The sequence below is a fragment of the Octopus sinensis genome, linkage group LG2, assembly GCF_006345805.1.
Source record: "Octopus sinensis linkage group LG2, ASM634580v1, whole genome shotgun sequence".
Lineage (NCBI taxonomy): Eukaryota > Metazoa > Mollusca > Cephalopoda > Octopoda > Octopodidae > Octopus > Octopus sinensis.
The window spans coordinates 197459190-197483227 of record NC_042998.1 but is presented as its reverse complement, the minus strand read 5'-3'; the positions used below and the strand labels follow the sequence as shown (position 1 = coordinate 197483227).

At 39.4% G+C, this 24038-nt stretch overlaps 1 protein-coding gene across 2 annotated transcripts in view; it reads left to right on the top strand.

The window, feature by feature from the left end:
• LOC115228934 (adenylate kinase) overlaps nt 1-24038 on the top strand; it is a 69555-nt gene that overhangs the window by 23639 nt on the left and 21878 nt on the right. The window contains exons 2-5 of one of the 2 annotated variants that reach the window (XM_029799386.2): nt 1716-1728; nt 15968-16006; nt 18797-18960; nt 19820-19936. In XM_029799386.2, coding sequence (XP_029655246.1) covers nt 1716-1728; nt 15968-16006; nt 18797-18960; nt 19820-19936 — 333 coding nt within the window. The remainder of the gene's footprint in view (nt 1-1715; nt 1729-15967; nt 16007-18796; nt 18961-19819; nt 19937-24038) is intronic. The other variant, XM_036500672.1, reaches the window with a different exon arrangement.

The window sequence follows — 24038 nt, the reverse complement described above, 5'->3', positions numbered from 1 at the left end:
ACATCAGGGTAAGAGAGTGTGCACCTTCTGGTATTGCGAGCAGATGGCTTCCAGAGGAGAAGAGTAGAAATTACCTCGTTTTCAGCTCTACAACAATGTCCGGCAAACTGGACTCTTCTACCTTTCACAAGAGATGATACAGGTATTTGTACTTTGTACAGCGGACAGAGTAGAGGTAGTTCCTGTGACTGTAGATAGAAGAGTTGGGTGATTTGACAGTAGCATATGGAAAACACAAGAGAATGGTCAAGTATAGATGCAGGCATGGATGTGTGTTAAGGAGTTTGCTTCCTAACCACATGGTTCTGGGTTCAATCCCACTACGTGGCACTTTGGGCAAGAGTCTTCTGTTATAGCCTTGCACTGACCAAACTATTGTGAATGAATTTGGTACACAGAAACTTCTTTAAGTTTCTCATACGTACACTCATACATGTGTGTATGTCTTTGTGACTGTGTTTGTCCACCACCACTGTTTGACAACCGGTGCTGGTGTGTTTACGTCCCTGTTACTTAGCAGTTTGGCAAAAGAGACCAATAGAATAAGTACCAGACCTAAAAAAAGTACTGGAGTAAATTCATTCAACTAAAATTCTTCAAGGCAGTGCCCCAGCAGGGCCACAATCTAATGACTGAAACAAATAAAAAAAAAACTAAAAGTATTGGATAGAGGCGAGTATTTTAAGGAATTCAAAATTCACAGAATCAATGACCAAGAATAGAGGATAATGGTGGGAGAGAATAAAAAACTAATTGGTTACTAATCAATTTTTTTTTTTTGAAAGGTTCTCTTTTATTATAGGGAGTCTGACATATGGTTCTAGTTTCAATTTCTTAGGTTGTTACACACAAAGACATTCTTCGCTGCTTAACCCTTTCATTACTGTATTTATTTTGAGATGCTCTGTGCTTCTTTCAATTAATTAGAAATATAACAAAGAATTTTGTAAAATAACTTAGTTTATCTTTAGGCTAGTGTTAGGAACATAAATTGTAACTAAGGCTTGGTGGAAGATTTTAATTCAGAACTTTTGAAAACAAGACATTTGTACTACAGAGCCAGAGGCAATATCAGCCGGGTTGGTATCAAAAGGGTTAAGAATTGTTTCCCTTTTGTTACCATATTTCTGTTGAGATGCTCTGTGTTTCTTTCAATTAATTTTAAATATAACAAAAAATTTTGTAAAATAACTTAGCTATCTTTAGGCTAGTGTTAGGAACATAAATTGTGACTAAGGTTTGGTGGAAGATTTTATTTCAAAACTTAATGAAAACAAGACATTTGTACTCAGAGCCAGGGGCGGTTTTAGCCGGGTTGGTAACAAAAGGGTTAAATAGTCAATGAACTGATAAACCATCACTCTTCAACACACCTGGATCCATCATCACGGTCATTATTACCACCATTTCTTTTAGCAATGACCACCATCATCGTCATCACAATCGTCATCATCATCATCAACCACCATTATCACCGCCGCCAACAACCACCAGTCATTGCACAGCTTTAATTTCAACACAAGCTGCACACATATATGTTCTGCACTTTCTACAGATGCACATACTGCACACGCACACACACACGCATACATACATGCTGTGCACTTTCTACAGGCCTACACACTGCACAACATACCATTAACTGTTCGCATATTTGCAAGTGCAGTCTAATGTTGCATTGCTAATTGCATTCTCTTTTCTCTCGTTTATTCCAGAGTGTTGCAAAAGGTAAGTGTGAGGATTTATGTTTTTATAACACCGACCGTCTACGGAATAGGGAGACAGTTACACTGACACTGTGGGGGGAAACTAGCTGTCTGGTTAACATAGAGACAGTTACATCAGCAACATGGGATCACTAACTGGAAAGAGTTGACACCAAGGGGACTCTAACTGTCTACTTAGCAAGGCAACAGTTACATTGACAGTATGGGTATACTGGTAGTCTCTGTAACAGGCGGCGAGCTGGCAGAAACGTTAGCACGCCGGGCGAAATGCATAGCCGTATTTCGTCTGCCGTTACGTTCTGAGTTCAAATTCCGCCGAGGTCGACTTTGCCTTTCATCCTTTCGGGGTCGATAAATTAAGTACCAGTTACGCACTGGGGTCGATGTAATTGACTTAATCCCTTTGTCTGTACTTGTTTGTTCACTCTATGTTTAGCCCCTTGTGGGTAGTAAAGAAACAGGTAGTCTCTGTAACATAGAATTCTTTGTATTAGCAATATAGAGATTCTAGCTTAGTGGGTTTCAACCAGGGTTCCATGGAACCTTAGGGTTCCGCCAGTACAGTCCAGGGGTTCCGTAAGAAGTTACAAAACTGTTAAAATTGGCAGTAATTTTTAATTCTCCTGTGCAGATATGTGCGCATAAGACTATTAAATTATTGCACAGGGGTTCCTCGAGCCAGTGGAATGCTTCCTTGGGGTTCCGCTCCAGAAAAAGTTTGTAAAGCACTGTTCTAGCTGTCTCTTTAATGTGAAGACAGTTACATTGAGAGTATAAGGATATGACTGTCTACTTAAGATTGGAATGGTTGCCTAAATGGACACACTGGCTGTCTGGCTAACATAGGTACAATTACATTGACACAAGGCAGACACTCATTGTCCACTTAATACAGGGACAGCTGACAGTATAGAAACTCTGGCCGTTTGCTTAACATAAGAGTTAAACTGTCAGAATGAAGACAGTGGTACTTAACATAGAAACTGTTGGCAGGATAAGAATGCTAACTCCCTACTGAGCATGGGGACAAATAACAATGACACTGTGAAGACTCTAGTAACTCAATGACATGGCAGGGAGCTTGTATGACATGGGCATACAGAAATTACCCCAGCGTCTACAAAAATGCATCAGCCGAAATGGCGATTATGAAGAAAAATAGATAAATGTTCGAACTTTAGAATGATGTAAACATCAATGACAATAAACGTTTCTGTGATTTCTAAATATTTTTGGAGACCTTACTTTTAGGATTACCCTTATATTTTTTAAGTGCATCTGTAACTATTTTATTGAAGGCAATATACTACATGGGTTGCGGTGTTAACTTCTGAACATCTGGTTACACTTGACTTAGTGAGGTGTGAGTGTTTGTGTGTTTTGGTGTCGATTGTTAAAACTGTACGAAGAATGAAAGTGCAATATTTATATCACTTCTCTTGTTGTCTGTACTTTTTGAAAACCAAGAAGTGTTGTGTGCATTGAAATCTATCCCAATGAAGATGTCTGAATGTCAAAGTGCTATAGCTGTGTGTGTGTGATTTGGTAGGACAATTAGGAAACATGGTGAGAGTATATATGCTTTTTATTATAATTATGTACCTTCTATTGCTATTATTCTGAAAGGTTGCGTTTCTAGCATAGTGCTACTCTTTATTAATTTACAAATGTCATTGATTGTAATTCTTTTTATGTTACTAGCAGCTAAGCCCGGTTTCACCCGGTCTGTTTGGATGATGTGGTTGTGATCGTTTTCGGTTTGGCATAATCTATAACAGCTTTTCTCAACCTTATCATTTCGGGTCCCCTGTTTCGATTGGAGCCTCTAGCTGTATGAAAATTTCCTGACCCCACCCAGTCAGAAAACAGCTTCAGGAGTTGTGAAGAAAGAATTTTTACATAGTCTGTTTCTGAGAGCTATTCTATTGGACCTCTGTCTAATCGTTAAAACATTGATTTGAAATGGATGTGTGTTTGCGTGTATGTGTGTGTATGTGTGCATGTGTGCTTGCACGTGTGTATGTGAGAGAGAAGAAAAGAGACAGCATAGCGAAAGTTTTGGCTGACTGTCATCCTGTACACCCCTTGTTGCTAGCGAAATGGTATATGCCAGCTGTGTGAGCAACTGCTTGTTTTAATGGTGGAACAAACAGGGGAATTCCATAAGAAAAAGTTTTAATCAATTTTCTCGGTAACTATGGGGGCTAGGAAAAAAATACAAACTGCATTCCACTCTATGCACCCATCTCCACATATGTGCAATTTTTCACGCAAATCCACCCAGCCGTTTGGCTGTGAACCTTAAGACAAGAAAGAATACAACGATCGCCCATGTCCAATTTATATTATAGATAAGACCACTCCTTTTGTAAAAGCATCTGTGTAGTCTGATTTGGGTGCAATTTAGGGTGGCAGCTATTAAGATTATTACTTATAAAAGGGTTTCTTGAATTATTACTACATGAATGCTGTGAGTGAAGATAGCAGTTTTTTATAATTCTATGAACGTATTTTTAATGCTGATAGTAACATATCGCAGGAATTTCTCAGTTCTTTTAGTTTGCGAAATTTATTTTCTTGTATGAAACGCTTTTTTATTTAATGTATTCTGTTCACAGTTTGGGCATTATGAAGGCAGATAGTAGTATTTCCTGTTTTTAATGCTGTTAGTATTGTTATTCGTGGAAAATGCATTTTTCTGAGATATTTGGATTTTAATGTATTTTGAAGAATTTCTTCAACCTTTACTTTTGTAGGGTTTTATGGTGTTTGTTTCATGTTGTTTGTTCTCTGCCAAGCATTTGTCATTTGGCTCACATTCCGACTCTGACTACCCTATTTTCTTTTCTGACATATTCACTATTAATTTACCCTGTATATATTTAACCTTTCTGAATAGAGTAGGGTAGTATTTGATGAAGATGTAACTACTATTTCTTGTAGGTCAAATAGCTGCATAGACTTCTGTGCAAGCTCAACATGTAGTTGTAAGTACTGTTAGTGTAAAGCACATGCTGTTTAGTATAGACAGTACATTACAAAAGATACATTTAGCTTAACTACTGCTACTGTAAACACAATAGGTGTATTTGGGGTGGTTTGTGTATTGGTTAAAGAAACTTTATAAAGAGACTAGCAGTATCGCCCGGCGTTGCTCGGGTTTGTAAGGGAAATAACTATATAAGCATTTTTAGAGATGTAAAGTATAATAGCCATCTCAATATGGCTAACCACAAAGGGTGGGGGTGTTACTGTAGCTTTTTACGTTCTGAGATTTAATAATAAATTTTTAGAGAGTTACTTCCCTTATATATGCCAAAAATACATTAAAAATGGGAAAAATTGATGGTAAATTTTTTTTTAAATCGTAGACTCATCGTAGACGCACGCTAATACCCAGAAGGGCTCGATATGAATCACGACTATAAGACACCTGGTTTTGGTTAAACTGCACCGCAAAATGTGGGAGTAGTTAGGAATCTAAATCGTAGGAGACAGACACCACACAACCTCACTTTTATATATAAAGATTTCTTTTTTTAATTATTTGTGAGAGAACAGGTTGGTTATAGAGAAGCTTTCAGATGCTGTTAAGGTAATACTGACACTTGGGAGACTTGCATATTTGGGGCTGAACATCTGGTGACTGTGTTAATATGATACAGGACTTATTGTACTGGACTTAAATTATTTGACATGTAGGTATTGGACATGTGGTCTTGGGCAGAATAATACATGTGCTATGATTCCTAGTGGGTTATCATATTTTCTCAAAATATATTGACATGTAGGTATTGGACATGTGGTCTTGGGCAGAATAATACATGTGGTATGATTCCTAGTGGGTTATCATATTTTCTCAAAATATATTGACATGTAGGTATTGGACATGTGGTCTTGGGCAGAATAATACATGTGCTATGATTCCCAGGGGGTTATCATATTTTCTCAAAATATATTGACATGTAGGTATTGGACATGTGGTCTTGGGCAGAATAATACATGTGCTATGATTCCTAGTGGGTTATCATATTTTCTCAAAATATATTGACATGTAGGTATTGGACAAGTGGTCTTGGGCAGAATAATACATGTGGTATGATTCCTAGTGGGTTATCATATTTTCTCAAAATATATTGACATGTAGGTATTGGACATGTGGTCTTGGGCAGAATAATACATGTGCTATGATTCCTAGTGGGTTATCATATTTTCTCAAAATATATTGACATGTAGGTATTGGACAAGTGGTCTTGGGCAGAATAATACATGTGGTATGATTCCTAGTGGGTTATCATATTTTCTCAAAATATATTGACATGTAGGTATTGGACATGTGATCTTGGGCAGAATAATACATGTGGTATGATTCCTAGTGGGTTATCATATTTTCTCAAAATATATTGACATGTGTATAATAGTTAACCTATGTGCATGGTTAACATATATGTATAATGTGTGTGTGATATATCATGTAATATGTGTTACAAGTTATATATATATTGATAGACATAAAGTCTAATATCACTACAAACTACATAATAATCACACATACAAACACATACACACATTCATTGCATACACTCAGATACATATGAAAACACATATACATGCAAATACATGTACACATGCACATACATACATATATATATATATATAATCAAAATAAGCAACAAGTATATCTGAGGTAATGTGGTACGATCGTTTCATGCTACTTCATTTTATTAAACACTGTAAGCATTACATCAGTTTTTGCTTACAGTGTTTAATAAAATGAAGTAGCATGAAACGATCGCACCACATTACCTCGGATATACTTGTTGCTTATTTTGATTGTAATCACCCCATGGATTTATATGGATAATACCATACAAAATTCTAGTGCCTTTGACTTAAGTACCATATTCATCTGAATCTATATATACATATAGATACACATACACACACAAACAAATATAATATCCTCTTGTATGTGAAACATGTTAATTTATTTGTGTTACTATTGGCTTTGATATTGACCATCGTCTCCTGCTATCTCCACTTGTGGCAGAATAGACACTAACACAAGACAGTTGCCGCCATCATACAAATCCATCTTATTGAACATCCCTCATGTTAGTTTCATCAGCCATATTCTCCCATGCTAGCTTAGGATATGTTGGAACAGGGTATTAATCTCGGAGTTTTCCTTCTCTTAGACCGATTTCTTTCACTGCAGCTAAAGAGTTCAGTTTACCCTTACAAAAAAACCTGTTTAACCCTTAGATGGGTACTACCATTTTGGATCAGATCAGACTTGGGAATAATGGTGATTAAGCAGTGACTGAATTACCCACAACTCCAGAACTCCCAAACTGGAGTTTCATCACCAAATGCAGTTTAATGTCCACCCAGGACATTGATGTTGATACAAAACAATAATTAATGGGTATTAATGCATCATACACCCTTTATTTCTACCACACTTTGAATATCTTCTTATAAATGTCTGGCTTATCATAAACTAGCAGTATCGCCCGGCGTTGCTCGGGTTTGTAAGGGAAATAACTATATAAGCATTTTTAGAGATGTAAAGTATAATAGCCATCTCAATATGGCTAACCACAAGGGGGGGGGTTACTGTAGCTTTTTACGTTCTGAGATTTAATAATACATTTTTAGAGAGTTACTTCCCTTATATATGCCAAAAATGCATTAAAAATGGGAAAAAATGATGGTAAATTTTTTTTTAAATCGTAGACTCATTGTAGACATGCGCTAATACCCAGAAGGGCTTGATATGAATCACGACTATAAGATACCCGGTTTTGGTTAAACTGCACTGCAAAATGTGGGAGTAGTTAGGAATCTAAATCGTTGGAGACAGACACCACACAACCTCACTTTTATATATATAGATAAGCTGCACATTATCTAACCACTTGATGTCATCAATGTTATGTTAATAGTGAAGGCGCATGCTATATTAACAGTGAAGGCTTTGTGATTAGGGTATTCACCTCATGATGATAAGATCATAAGTTCAATTTCTGGTAGTACATTGTGTCCTTGAGCAAGACACTTTATTTCACATTGCCTCAGTCATTCAGCTGGCAAAAATTTATAGTACTTATATTTCAAAAGGCCAGCCTTGTTACAGTCTGGGTTAAGGGTTAAGGGTATGTATTTTTGTGGCATGCTCAGTCACTTGCAAACGAATGTCATGAGCAGTCTGTTCCATTGATCAGATCAACTGGGACCCTCATCATAATCATGACCAATGGAGCGCCAGTTACACCAATGATACTAAAGTGTTGCATGACTTTTGTATACTCACACATGGCCAGGATTATCTAAAGTGACTTCCATTTCAATATACGGGTCACTTTTTATGGCATACTGATCGGATAACAATGGTGACTCATGATTTGCTATCATAAGAGACTTCTGAAGATTTGAACTTTACTGATGAGAACTTCTATAATTATCTTAAACTAGCAGTATCGCCCGGCGTTGCTCGGGTTTGTAAGGGAAATAACTATATAAGCATTTTTAGAGATGTAAAGTATAATAGCCATCTCAACATGGCTAACCACAAAGGGGGGGGTGTTACTGTAGCTTTTTACGTTCTGAGATTTAATAATAAATTTTTAGAAAGTTACTTCCCTTATATATGCCAAAAATGCATTAAAAATGGGAAAAATTGATGGTAAATTCTTTTTAAAATCGTAGACTCATCGTAGATGCACGCTAATACCCAGAAGGGCTCGATATGAATCACGACTATAAGACACCTGGTTTTGGTTAAACTGCACCGCAAAATGTGGGAGTAGTTAGGAATCTAAATCGTAGGAGACAGACAGCACACAACCTTACTTTTACATATAAAGATATCATAAACACTTGATCGGTGGTGAAGATATCAAAAGATACCAAGTATCTTGTTCTGAAGACCCAAATCAAGTTGTTGCATGGCCTTTTCAGTTTGACCCTTTTGTTACTGTATTTATTTTGAGATGCTCTGTGTTTCTTTCAATTACTTTAATTATAATAAAGAATTTAGTAAAATAACTTGATTATCATTAAAGCTAGTGTTAGGAACATAAATTGTGACTAAGGTTTGGTGGAAGATTTTAATCAAAAACTTATGAAAACAAAACATTTGTACCTCAGAGCCAGAGGCGGTTTCAGCCGGGTTGGTATCAAAAGGGTTAAGAATTGTTTCCCTTTTGTTACCATATTTTTGTTGAGATGCTCTGTGTTTCTTTCAATTAATTTTAAATATAACAAGGAATTTAGTAAAATAACTTGGTTATCATTAAAGCTAGTGTTAGGAACATAAATTGTGACTAAGGTTTGGTGGAAGATTTTAATCAAAAACTTATGAAAATAAAACATTTGTACCTCAGAGCCAGAGCCAGAGCCGGTTTCAGCCGGGTTGGTAATGAAAGGGTTAAAGCAACTGTTAATGTACTTTAGGTATCTAATGATTCTGAAGGTGTGTCTACAAAGGAATAATTTCTCTTGAAATGTGGAATTATCGTGAAACTACAAGAAATGCTGTATCCTAAAGCACTTGCTGTAACTTCAAATGAAGAAATAATGGAAACCATCAACCTTAGAATAAGACCAAAGAAACTATATAATCGCAAGAGACACAGGAGTGGCTGTGTGGTAAGTAGCTTGCTTACCAACCACATGGTTCTGGGTTCAGTCCCACTGTGTGGCATCTTGGGCAAGTGTCTTCTGCTATAGTCCCAGGCCGACCAATGCCTTGCGAGTGGATTTGGTAGACGGAAACTGAAAGAAGTCTGTCGTATATATGTATATATATATATATGTATGTGTTTGTGTGTCTGTGTTTGTCCCCCTAGCATTGCTTGACAACCGATGCTGGTGTGTTTATGTCCCCGTCACTAAGTGGTTCGGCAAAAGAGACCGATAGAATAAGTACTGGGCTTACAAAGAATAAGTCCCGGGGTCGATTTGCTCGACTAAAGGCGGTGCTCCAGCATGGCCGCAGTCAAATGACTGAAACAAGTAAAAGAGTAAAAAAGAGAGTGGATGGGAGGGGGGTAAGAGTTGGGGAATGGATGAAAGGTGGATTGGTGGGCAACAACTGGAAAGGATTGAAGGGTAGATGTAGTAAATATTGGATAAGGGATGGGGGATGACAAGTGATGCATGAGTTAAGGAAGGTGGGGAATAGGAGATGACAGACAGGTAGAAAAATTCTGGTGTGAGAGCAGCAGAACAGTAATGATGATAGAGTTGACTGGGAAAGAAAAAAAAGGGAAATGTTATGGGATTGGGTAGGTTGCAGGTGTGGGGTAGGAGAGTGGGAGACATAGGGTATTGGAGGGGAAGAGATAATGTAGTGGCTCAGTGATGGAGGGGTAATCAGTGTAAAGTGTGTGTGTGTGGAGAGAACAGTCTTAATGGATAACAGATAAAATGATTAAAATTAAGAGGCTTCAAGGAAGGGCTGCAGTTAAGAGATACCAAGTAGTAGGGAGTGTCTTGAGGAGGAAATTGAGTGAAGCCAATTACGGGTGTGTGTGTATACGTGTGTGTGTGTGTGTGTGTGTGTGTGACATCTCTCTCCAGACTCGTGTCTCATTGGTCACCCCTTAACCCTACTCAATTTCTAAGTTGTCACTTTCTCCTCCCTCTTCCCTACCTTCACTACATATTACCCTTCAATACCTGTTCATTACATTTACCTTCTCATTCATTCCCCATCTCTAAGCCCCTCATATGCTCTAGCAACTTCCACCTACCCACACTCCTGTTCTTCTATCTCCACTCACTTCCAATTGCCTCATATCTTGAGAGGGTACACCAAAGCACCTTATCAGCACTGTTTATCTCTTTCCATTTCTGACCCAACCACTTCTGCCCTTTTTTCTATAATGACTAGCCATGCAGCTCCTCTCCAGCAAGAAACCTGTTCAGTTCTGGCCACTTCTCTCATAGTCTAACACCTCATTCCATAGCATAAACCCACCTCCTTCTCTATTGTAACCCCACTCAGTTGAAAGGGTTCTTAGTTTTGTAACTAAGTTGCATAGTGACCTCACTAGTACAGGTGGCATGAAAGAAAAAAGCTCCCAGTACAATAAAGTTGTTAGTGTTAGGAAGGGCATACAGCCATAAAAACCATACCAAAACAGACGCAAGAGTACAATACAGTCTTTGGATTTATTAGTCCTGTCAAACCATCCAATTCATGGAGCCTGGTGCAGCCATCTGGTTCGCCAGCCCTCAGTCAAAATCGTTCAACCCATGCTAGCATGGAAAGCAGACGTTAAACGATGATGATGATGCAACATGGATGTCAAGTGATGATGAATATCACCATCACCGGGTGAAATGCTTAGTGCTATTTTTCTGCTGTTACGATCTGAGTTCAAATTCCGCCGAGGTCAACTTTGCCTTTCATCCTTTTGGGGTTGATTAAATAAGTACCAGTTACACACGCACTGGGGTCGATGTAATCGACTTAATCCGTTTGTCTGTCCTTGTTTGTCCTCTCTGTGTTTGGCCCCTTGTGGGTTGTAAAGAAATAGGTATTTCGTCTGTCTTTACATTCTGAGTTCAAATTCCACCGAGGTCGACTTTGCCTTTCATCCTTTCAGGGTCGATAAATTAAGTACCTGTTACGCACTGGGGTCGATATAATTGACTTAATCCGTTTGTCTGTCCTTGTTTGTCTTCTCTGTGTTTAGCCCCTTGTGGACAGTAAAGAAACAGGTATAGATTAGAGATCAGAGTTAACTCTTCTTCAAAGTCATTGTCCTGCTAGATGAGATGGTGGATCACATTTCAAACATCTTTAAGTCTGGCATGGTTTCTATAGCTGGAATCTATTTTAAAGAACGTACTGGATGCATTTTACCATGATATCAACACTAGAGAGGTTGTAAATAAAAAGGAGCTAAGGGCCCTCCTGACCCTGCATTGTTGCCACTCCTTCACCAACAACCTCCCAGTGTGTACTAGATGCATTGTATTGAGGCATCAGCAGTAGTAAGGTTCCCCTATACCCTGCAAAGCATATGTGACCCTCCACTGTTCTAAGTTGTCTATGTTCATGTAGGTAGATGATTGCAAAAGAAGAATAAGATTAAAAGGAAGAAGCTAGACTATTATTGAGGTTATAGCATGAAAGACAAGAAATGGAGAAGAGGGGAAAGCGTTGGAGAGTATTGGGAGAGAGCAAATAGCAGATAGTTAAAAAAGGATCATTTGCAACTGTGTGGGAGCAACAATATCAAGGGTAAAGTTTACTGGTAAGAAAATGCACAAGTGTAGAATAGAATCGCTATGATAAAAGGCTGAGAGATACCTGAAGGAGATGCAGAGAAGACTGGAGGAGGAGATCTGATGCGACTCCTTATTCATCAGATGCTGTGCTGGGGAAGGAAATACTGACGGCAGCTTTATGTTTACAGGTGAGGGGAAGATAGAACAGGTGGATTGTATCGGTTAACAGCAAACCCAATCTAATCCATCAATATTCAGTCATCACTAGGTGTTGGTAAAAAGATGACAGCAAGTGATGAGAGATGAGGGATACACTGAATGCTGATGAGAAAGACGGAGAGCACAGTGGTTGGTGGTGAGAGCGAGAGAGAAGAAGAAGTCAGTGTGTGAGAGAGAGAGTAGAGATGAGGAGAGACAAGCAAGAGAGCTGAGGTTGATAGTGAGAGAAAGTGTGTGTGTGTGTGTGTTGTGATGGGTGTCAATGTAAGCAGCATAGAGTAGTAACACTAGCTGTTATGAGAGTGGTGTGTGTCAATAGTAATGTGACCAGATGGAAAGGGAGTATTGGCTAGCAGTACAGGTGATAAATAAGTTATATCATCATCATCATCGTTTTTACATCCGTTTTCCATGCTAGCATGGGTTGGACGGTTCGACCGGGGTCTGGGAAGCCAGGAGGCTGCACCAGGCTCCAGTCTGATCTGGCAGTGTTTCTACAGCTGGATGCCCTTCCTAATGCCAACCACTCCAAGAGTGTAGTGGGTGCTTTTTACGTGCCACCAGCACAGGTGCCAGGGGAGGCTGGCAAACGGCCACGATCAGTTGGTGCTTTTTAAGAGCCACCGGCACGGAAGCCAGTCAAGGCGGCGCTGGCATCAACCACGTACAGTTGGTGCTGTTTACGTGCCAGGGGAGGCTGGCAATGGCCACAATCAGTTGGTGCTTTTTACGAGCCACCGGCACGGAAGCCAGTCAAGGCGGCGCTGGCATCAGCCACGTACAGATGGTGCTTTTTACGTGCCACCGGCACAGGTGCCAGGGGAGGCTGGCAACGGCCACGATCAGTTGGTGCTTTTTACGAGCCACCGGCACGGAAGCCAGTCAAGGTGGCGCTGGCATCTGCCACGTACAGATGGTGCTTTTTACGTGCCACCGGCACAGGTGCCAGGGGAGGCTGGCAACGGCCTATCAGATATTATTAGGTCCAAAGCAATCCCTTGTTACTCAAGCATAGTGATGAGATAGGGAAAGAACTGGAGATGGGGATAAAGGTTAGGGATCTGAATTTAAGGGGATCTAGTGTTTCTCTCATTCCATGAGTGACAAACTGCAGTGTATAGGAAGGAGAACTGAAGCACAAAGATGAGGAGGTATCAGATTGGCTAGAAAAGGCAGCAGGTGGGGACTTAGCAAAAGACTCAACAATGTATTCCAGCTTCCAGTTTACGATTCTGGTTGTGGATAAAGAAGTCTGTGGGAACAAATTTGGCAATTTTTGGCAAAATAGTACCCTTTTACCAAGTTATAACAAAAAGTTAGTGAAATATTTAAAGTGTTTACAGTTGGATAGAGAGACAAATATAACAAAATAATTTGATAAAAAATGTGAATGTTTAATTATAAGGTTGTCCCGAAAGTTCGTAGAAAGTCTTGGAAAATAATGGTCTTTATTTTGAGGAATAATTTTTGTTGTTTTTGTTAGTACTTGGCGAGTAAAAATTCAATTTTCGCAAGTGTTTACGATATTTTGGGACAACCTAATATTTTCTGAGATTTTACAAAAACAACAAAAATATTCCAGCTTCCATTATTGAACCCATTTTAGGATATGTTTTGCCATGCTCGCATGAGTGGTTGAGTCTCCTTAAAAACATCTTTAGTCGTCTCCTTTGTGAGTTGCAAAATACCGAGGTTAGTCTTCACCACTTCGTCCCATGTCTTCTACAGATTCCATTCACTACGCACGCTCAGCACTTTTTATGCAACTGTTGTCACCCATACCCATTATATGCCTCAACCAAAGGTCTTCTCTTATGCACCCGGCATCGGATTTGTGATAACCCCAGTTTTCCTTTCAGCTCATTTGTACCCCATTTTATCAACTCTACTAAAACGATTATTTCATATTACATTTGAAGCAGGATATTATGTATGTATACATATATACATAAATATACGTATACATATGTGTGTGTGTGTGTGTGTGTATGTATGCATGCATGTATGTGTGTATGCATGTATGTATGTATGTGTGTATGTATGTGTGTGTGTATGTATGTATGTATGTATGTGTGTATGCATGTATGATTGTATGTATGTATGTATGTATTCATGTATGTATGTATGTGTGTATGCATGTATGAATGTATGTATGTGTGTGTGTATGTATGTATGTATGTACAGTATGTATGTATGTATGTATGTGTGTATGCATGTATGTAAGTATGTGTATATGTATGTGTGTGTGTATGTATGTATGTATGTATGTGTGTATGCATGTATGATTGTATGTATGTATGTATGTATGCATGTATGTATGTATGTGTGTATGCATGTATGAATGTATGTATGTGTGTGTGTGTATGTATGTATGTATGTACAGTATGTATGTATGTATGTGTGTATGCATGTATGTATGCATGTATGTATGCATGTATGTGTGTGTGTGTGTATGTATGCATGTATGTATGTATGTATGTATGTATGTATGTATGTATGTGTATGTATGTATGCATGCATGCATGCATGCATGTATGTATGTATGTGTGTATGTATGCATGCATGCATGCATGTATGTATGTATGTGTATGTATGCATGCATGTATGTATGTATGTGTGTATGTATGCATGCATGTATGTATGTATGTATGTATGTATGTATGTATGTATGAATGTATGTATGTATGTATGTATGTATGTATGTATGAATGTATGTATGTATGCATGTATGTATGTATGCATGTATGTATGTATGTATGCATGTGTATGTATGTATGTATGTAGGTAGGTAGGTAGGTATGTATCATACCTATAAAGGTAAGTGAATTCATAAATCAATAAAATATATAGATATATATACAAAATCTAAAATGCATGTATACATGCATTGTAGGCATGTACATGTCTGAATATGTATACCACATGTATGAATGCATGTATGTCACAGAAATTCTACCCCATACACACATACACAAGCTTTAACAAATTACTTCTTGCACAGTCACATATAAAATTTCATGCATGCACGCACATGCATACACGCATGCACATGTACATACACAGATACCTCACTGTACTTCGGTACTCATTGGTATAACATACCAATTTAAGGCGGCAAGCTGGCAGAAACGTTAGCACGCCGGGCGAAATGCTTAGCGGTATTTCGTCTGCCGTTACGTTGTGAGTTCAAATTCCGCCGAGGTAGACTTTGCCTTTCATCCTTTTGGGGTCGATAAATTAAGTACCAGTTACGCACTGGGGTCGATGTAATCGACTTAATCCGTTTGTCTGTCCTTGTTTGTCCCCTCTGTTTTTAGCCCCTTGTGGGTAGTAAAGAAATAGGTATTTTGTCTGCTGTTACATTCTGAGTTCAAATTCTGCCGAGGTCGACTTTGCCTTTCATCCTTTTGGGGTCGATAAATTAAGTACCAGTTACGCACTGGGGTCGATGTAATCGACTTAATCCGTTTGTCTGTCCTTGTTTGTCCCCTCTGTTTTTAGCCCCTTATGGGTAGTAAAGAAATAGGTATTTTGTCTGCTGTTACATTCTGAGTTCAAATTCTGCCGAGGGCGACTTTGCCTTTCATCCTTTTGGGGTCGATAAATTAAGTACCAGTTACGCACTGGGGTCAATGTAATCGACTTAATACCTATGTCTGTCCTTGTTTGTCCCCTCTGTGTTTAGCCCCTTGTGGGTAATAAAGAAATAGGTATAACATACCACTATCGCAACCACTACCAGCCTAAATAATTTACTCTGTAACATTTTGTTTCAGTTACATCGTTGGAGAATGTCTTTGTCATCTTTGTGATCGGTAAGTACCCGATATTTCTCTATAGGTTTCTGGTGTGTGTATAATATATGCACGTGGGTATGTATGTAGCATGTGTTCACATGGAGGAGCACCCTGAATGAAAACCTCAAGTCAGGAAAAAAGAGGTTAATGGGCACTATCCAAATCGTGGCCAATGCCAGCGCCGCCTCGACTGGCTTCCATGCCGGTGGCACGTAAAAAGCACCATTCGAATCGTGGCCGAAGCCAGTGTCACCTCGACTGGCTTCCGTGCCGGTGGCACGTAAAATGCACCAATCCGACCGTTGCCATTTGCCAGCCCCGTCTGGCACCTGTGCCGGTGGCACGTAAAAAGGACCTACTACACTCACGGAGTGGTTGGCGTTAGGAAGGGCATCCAGCCGTAGAAACACTGCCAGAAACACTTTGTAAAGGAAAGGATTAAAATCTTTCGCTGAGAATAATTATAGAAGCACTGCCAGATCTGACTGGCCTGGTGCAGCCTTCTGGCTTCCCAGACCCCAGTTGAACCGTCCAACCCATGCTAGCATGGAAAGCGGACGCTAAATGATGACGATACTGGCTAGTGTGTCTGTCACCTTCTCATTCTCACTGGATCTTACTCTAACTCTACATTTATAAATGCAGTGGAACAGCGATAGATGTCATGAGCCAATCCTATATACCTGTAATGAATATAATACATTAACAAAAGGAAACAATTATAAAATAAAATGAAATATTCTGTGATCGACCTATTTCTCAGTATGAGAAGTTTAGCAGGTTGTGACAAAATACTTGAAAAGCAGGTCAAATTTGTTCAATTTCAGAAGGGCACAAAAGATTAAATAACTCTTTGGGTTTTTCAAACAAGAATTTGTATTTATTACTTTATTTATCTTATCCTTTTTAAATTATTTTTTTCTCATTTTACAATAAAAGAGTATATATATATTTAAAATATATATAATATATATATAATATATATATATAATATATATTATTATTATATTATTATTATTATTATTATTATTCGAGCTTTGGTGTTGGAGAAGACTTTTACGGATTCCATGGACAGCGAGGCTCACCAATGGAGAAGTTCTTAAGCAGATCAGGCCGAAACTGTCATTGCCAGCTAGGATCACCAAGCATAGATTGGCAGAGAGAATCCCTGGAGAAGGACATCATGCTCGGAATGGTCAGTGGCAAGAGAGGAAGAGGCCAACCAAGAACCCGCTGGCTTGACACCATCAAGAGGGATACCGGAATGGACATAGCCAATCTGAAAGAAGCGGCCCAGGATAGAACTGACGGGAGGACACTGATCCATCAAGTAACCAAGAGTCGACTTCGACTGAGCGGATAGATAGAAAGATATATATATTATTATAAACTTAGATATGTTTCGACCAAAGATTGGTCCAGGCTATGTGTAACTTAATAGCACCACTTGATAGGATTATCTAAATCCTGTTTAGGTCAAGTTTTGTTTATGGTCCATTCAAGTAGTGAGTTTTTGTTGGGTGAGTTGTATCCAATTATGGGTGGCTTATCTGGTATATCTTGAAGGAATCTATCCAGACTCCGTTTAAAGTTGATGGGATCCTTTTCCTCTTTGATCTCTTTCAGGACAATGTTAAATAGGGCAGGGCCTGTTGAGGAAAAGAAATTATGTTGCAGTGTACATGTATGCTGTGATCTTGAATTGGACAGGGGACGTATGGCCCGTGGTCCCAGTCTTGGATGAACCTTGAAGCTAATGTTCAGGTCATTTGGGCAAAGTTGGCGGTATATTCTCCACATCGTACAAATGATGTACCGCTCACGGTGACGCTGGAGAGAGTAGAGTTTCAAGGCTTTAAGGCGGTCCAATAATCGAGAGCAGCCATGCCTTCAATTCGTTTAGTGAGTGCCCTCTGGAGTGATTCAATCCTCGAGATGTTTTGTCTTGTATGGGGAGACCACAGTGGGCAGCAGTATTCGAGGTGTGGCTGTACAAAGGAGGAAAAAAGTGGTATGATGACACCTTGTTCTCTGGACCGGAAAGTTCTTAAGATCCAGGAACTCATCCTACGAGCTATATCGACCTTATTGTTGATGTGGGCACTCCAACTGAGATCGTCATCAACAATTAAGCCCAGGTCTCTGATATTGTTAGAGGCTGTGAGCGGTTCCCCTGAAGGAAGAGAGTATGGCTGTTTTAGTGAGGAATTTCTTCCAAAATGCATCAGCTCAAATTTTCCCTCGTTCAGTTGCATTTTGTTTCTGTCTGCCCATTGACTCACAGCATATAGATCAGACTGGAGTTGAGTTCAGTCTGCTTCTTCATTGATGATTTGCTGGAGCTTAGTGTCATCAGCAAATATTTTCACTTTGCAGTAATGTACGACACTGGAAAGGTCGTTTATATAAATTATATTATATTTATATATATATTTATTATTATTATATATATTTATTATTATTATATATATATTTATTATTATTATATATTTATTATTATTATATATATATTTATTATTATTATATATATATTTATTATTATATATATTATATATATATATATTATTATATATATATATATTTATCATTATTATATATATATATTTATTATTATGTGTATATATATATATATATATATATATATACATAAATATATTTATCATTATATATATATATATACATATATAATTTGAGTGAGTTCTAGCCAATGATGATATATATATGTGTATGTATAGATCTATGTCTATAATTTCTACTACATTATTTAATTATAAATTCTATCCAACGTTTTCTTTCTTTTCAATAAAGGTGGACCTGGCTGTGGCAAAGGAACCCAGTGTGCCAAAATCGTATCCAAATATGGATTCACCCATCTCTCATCTGGAGACCTTCTCCGTGAAGAAGTGGCCTCTGGGTCTGCCAGGGGTAAAGAACTCTCTGCCATCATGGCAACAGGAAAGCTTGTGCCTATGGTGAGTTTGTTTCTTACAATTTTGTTGTTACTTTAAAAGGAATTCATCCAAATAGCCACAGAGCTCTAATATTTCCAACACACCAACATCCACAATTCCTTATTCTGCATTTTGGTTTTCTTCTGTTAGTCTCTTCTTGAATCTAATTTATCTTCATCATTTCCGTTCTAATCATTTACATTCAATTAAATTTCTTCTGTACACTTATTCACTTGACCGTTAGCCTTCATGAAGTGCTTTCCTCAGTTGTAGCATCTAACTTTGAAAGTACATTCACAAGTAATTTTTCAATTGAAATTATAGATAATAGGCGCAGTAGTGGCTGTGTGGTAAGTAGCTTGCTAACCAACCACATGGTTCCGGGTTCAGTCCCACTGCGTGGCATCTTGGGCAAGTGTCTTCTGCTATAGCCCCGGGCCGACCAATGCCTTGTGAGAGGATTTGGTAGACGGAAACTGAAAGAAGCCTGTCGTATATATGTATATATATATAAGTGTGTGTGTATATGTTTGTGTGTCTGTGTTTGTCCCCCTAGCATTGCTTGACAACCGATGCTGGTGTGTTTACGTCCCCGTCACTTAGCGGTTCGGCAAAAGAGACCGATAGAATAAGTACTGGGCTTACAAAAGAATAAGTCCCGGGGTCGATTTGCTCGACTAAAGGCGGTGCTCCAGCATGGCCGCAGTCAAATGGCTGAAACAAGTAAAAGAGTGAAAGAGTAATTAAGGAAACCATATTATAACGTTATAGAACTTAAGATAATTGTTTATGTATAGTTCTGCATTTTTCTTCATTTGAGCATCGCCTCTGATATATTTGATATCACATGCTGATATTTTACTCATTATTTCCTATTCAGGATACTGTACTTGAACTTATCAGGGAAGCCATGCTCAGCCGAGCTGCCACTTCCCGAGGATTCCTCATTGATGGATACCCAAGGGAACTTGAACAAGGAAAGCGTTTTGAAGCTGAGGTAAGTTAACCCCTATGCTTGATCTGCCCCAATGAAACTATCAGTATTCATCATCATCATTTAGCGTCCGTTTTCCATGCTAGCATGGGTTGGACGGTTCTACTGGGGTCTGGGAAGCCAGAAGGCTTCATCAGGCCCAGTCTGATCTGGCAGTGTTTCTATGGCTGGATGCCCTTCCTAACGCCAACCACTCCGTGAGTGTAGTGGGTGCTTTTTACGTGCCACCTGCACAGGTGCCAGACAGAGCTGGCAAACGGCCACGAACGGATGGTGCTTTATTTCGTGCCACCGGCACGGGGGCCAGGCGAGGCTGGCAACGGACACGAACGGATGGTGCTTTTACATGCTACCGGCACGGGGGCCAGGCGAGGCTGGCAACGGACACGAACGGATGGTGCTTTTACATGCTACCGGCACGGGGGCCAGGCGAGGCTGGCAATGGACACGAACGGATGGTGCTTTTACATGCTACCAGCACGGGGGCCAGGCGAGGCTGGCAACGGACACGAACGGATGGTGCTTTTACATACTACCGGCACGGGAGCCAGGTGAGGCTGGCAACGGACACGAACGGATGGTGCTTTTACATGCTACCGGCACGGGGGCCAGGCGAGGCTGGCAACGGACACGAACGGATGGTGCTTTTACATGCTACCGGCACGGGGGCCAGGCGAGGCTGGCAACGGACATGAACGGATGGTGCTTTTACATGCTACCGGCACGGGAGCCAGTATTATAGTATTTAATAAGACCACAAACAGTGTACAACTCTTAGCATTTAAAGGGCTCACCTGGATATACAAGATTATATATTTACTGCATGTGCTTACATATTATATATCATGCCTTGAAACTGTGTGAATTGGGTCCTCTTTGACAGACCTTGATATTAAGTAAAGCAGTGGTTCTCAATCAGGGTCCATATGGGACCCTGGGAGTCTTTCTTTTACTCTCTTTTCTCTCTTTTACTTGTTTCAGTCATTTGACTGTGGCCATGCTGGAGCACCGCCTTTAGTTGAGCAAATCGACCCCGGGACTTATTCTTTGTAAGCCCAGTACTTATTCTATCGGTCTCTATTGCCGAACCGCTAAGTAACGGGGACGTAAACACACCAGCATCGGTTGTCAAGCAATGCTAGAGGGACAAACACAGACACACAAACATATACACACACACTTATATATATATACATATATGCGACAGGCTTCTTTCAGTTTCCGTCTACCAAATCCACTCACAAGGCTTTGGTCAGCCTGGGGCTATAGCAGAAGACACTTGCCCAAGATGCCACGCAGTGGGACTGAACCCGGAACCATGTGGTTGGTTAGCAAGCTACTTACCACACAGCCACTCCTGCGCCTATTTAAGATTATTGGAGATCCATGGCACAAAATAATATTTTAGGGATCCATACGACAAAATAATAAATTGAGGATCCACCATAATATTTTAAGGACTTTTGAAGAAATTTAGCTTTAAATGTATGTATTAGTATGTATTGCAAGAAACAGATGGGTTTCTTTCTCCAACATTTTACATAGTTCAACCTACAAGAGTGACTGTGTGAAAAACAAATTAGGAATTTTGAAAGAAGTTTCTATAAAACTAGTTTTTAAACATTGAATGGCTATAGGGATCCACCAGAATAAGATATAATCAAAGGGTTCCACAGATAAAAAAAATGGTTGAGGACCCCTGAAATAAAGTGTCAACTCTTATCGTATGGAGTTTAGTAGCTCCAGTTCTGTGTAATCATTAAAATTGTTAAATAATAAATATAATAATGAAATTATTCTATACAGTGCTGAGGTGCACCACAACTTGTCAGAAAGTGCGTATAAAGTACATGCAGTAATGTAAAAATGTCTGGAAAGTGAACAATGTATGAGTCAAATAGATGCTTGCGTGTGTATGGAGGGGAGGAAATCAGGTGTAGTGTTGGCGAATCTCAGAAAGAATGGAAGTTTTGAAGGATGCAGTGCTCCGACAACTTACAACTGATGCCGGCAGTTTGTTCCATGCTTCAGCAACTCTCAGCGTGAAAAAATGTTTCCGAAAGTCATGGAAGGAGCTGTGCTGTTTTCTGACTTTGTAAACATGTCCACAGGTGTTAGACAGGTGGAGTTTGAAAAGGTGCTCAGAGTTATTGTCTGGGTGTCTGCCAAGTCAGCTGCCAGAGTATATAAATGGATTGGCTGTTTGTTCCTCTAGGATTGGTTAAATTGGTGTAGACATCTCTGATGAGAAGCCAGTAAGGTTGAAAAATCAATTAAGTTTATGAAGAAATAGTCCTGTTTATATAACTACTACATGGATTTACATATATAACAGGTGTTATATATAATAGCTGTGTGATAAGATTTCTTTTTGCAGTCCCACTATATAGAACCTTGGGCAAGTATCTTCTACTCTAGCCCCTGACCAATCAAAGTCTTACAAAACAGGTGGAGGGAAAAAAACTACTTCTTGTGGATCACTAAAGTAGGAAGTAGTGCATCACAGTATCAGTTTATTCTGAAACTGGTGACCAATGTAGATTCCTCTGAAGGCAACCAAGGTCAAATCTGTAGTGTTAACTGGACAACAGGTTAGGTTTGCCACCCAAGACCAAGTACAATCCAGCCGTTGAGTCAGGAGAACTTTCAAGTGTAAAAATTTTAGCAGATTATTAATTTCAACAGTAATTTTAAAAATTGATCAAATTGTTAAAAATAATTTTTCAAGTATTGAATAGAAATGTTCAATTAAGATGTGAGAATACTTACTCCCTCCACAACACTAATCTCAAAAAGTCTTCTTGTGAACGTGAACTGGGCATTATTGTTGACAGTGATTTGCGTTGGACATTGCTAAAATTGCCAAGAAGGCTGAGGGTGTCTTGGCATCACTCACCAAATCCTTTGTGAGCCGCTCTCCGACTATCTATCTGCAGCTTTATATAGCTATGGTGCAACCTCATGTGGAATTTGCATCACCGGTCTGGAACCCCTATCTTGCCCAGGATGTTAATCGTCTGGAAGCTGTTCAGCGACGTGCAACCAAGAGAATACCCTCCATCAGGCATTTGCCATATTCTGAACACCTTACTTCCCTGGGCATGGATACATTGAAACTCTGACGACTAGCAGCTGACTTGGCAGACACCCATAAAATTATTAACCATCTTACAAACAATAACTCTGAGCACCTTTTCAAACTCCACCCGTCTAACACATGTGGGCATGTTTACAAAGTCAGAAAACAGCACAGCTCCCATGACTTTCGGAAACATTTTTTCACGCTTAGAGTTGCTGAAGCATGGAACAGACTGCCGGCATCAGTTGTTAGTTGTCGGAGCACTGCATCCTTCAAAACTTCCATGCTTCCTGAGATTCACCAACACTCCGCCTGATTTTCTCCCCTCCATACACACAAGCAAGCATGTATCTGACTCATACACTGTTCACTTCCCAGACATTTGTACATTATTGCATATGCTTTATATGCACTTTTGACAAGTTGTGGTGCACCTGAGCACTGTATACAATAATTTCATTATTATTATTATTATTATTATTATTATTATTATTATTAATATGCATTGTGTATGTGTCACAGTTCAGATAAAAGGATTGGTATTAATGTAATAAATCTAGATAGACAGTCTCCCAAATACTTGCACATCACCACTTCACTTGCAACATTCATGTACATTGATAGCACATCCATGCTTCTTGCCTTTTCATCCGTGTTGATAAATATAGTAGAGAGTTGGTGGAGGGTTCTCATGCACCAGCAAGTCTTGGCTGTGTGGAAGAAGCTAAGAGTTCTCAGCTAGTAGAAGGAAATAGCTATTTAAGGCGGTGAGCTGGCAGAAACTTAGTACGCCGGGCGAAATTCGTCGCTGTACTTCGTCTGCCATTACATTCCGAGTTCAAATTCCGCCGAGGTCGACTTTGCCTTTCATCCTTCCGGGGTCGATAAATTAAGTACCAGTTACGCACTGGGGTCGATGTAATCGACTTAATCCATTTGTCTGTCCTTGTTAGTCTCCTCTGTGTTTAGCCCCTTGTGGGTAGCAAAGAAATACATATTCATCATCAGTGTCATCTTCATCACTTA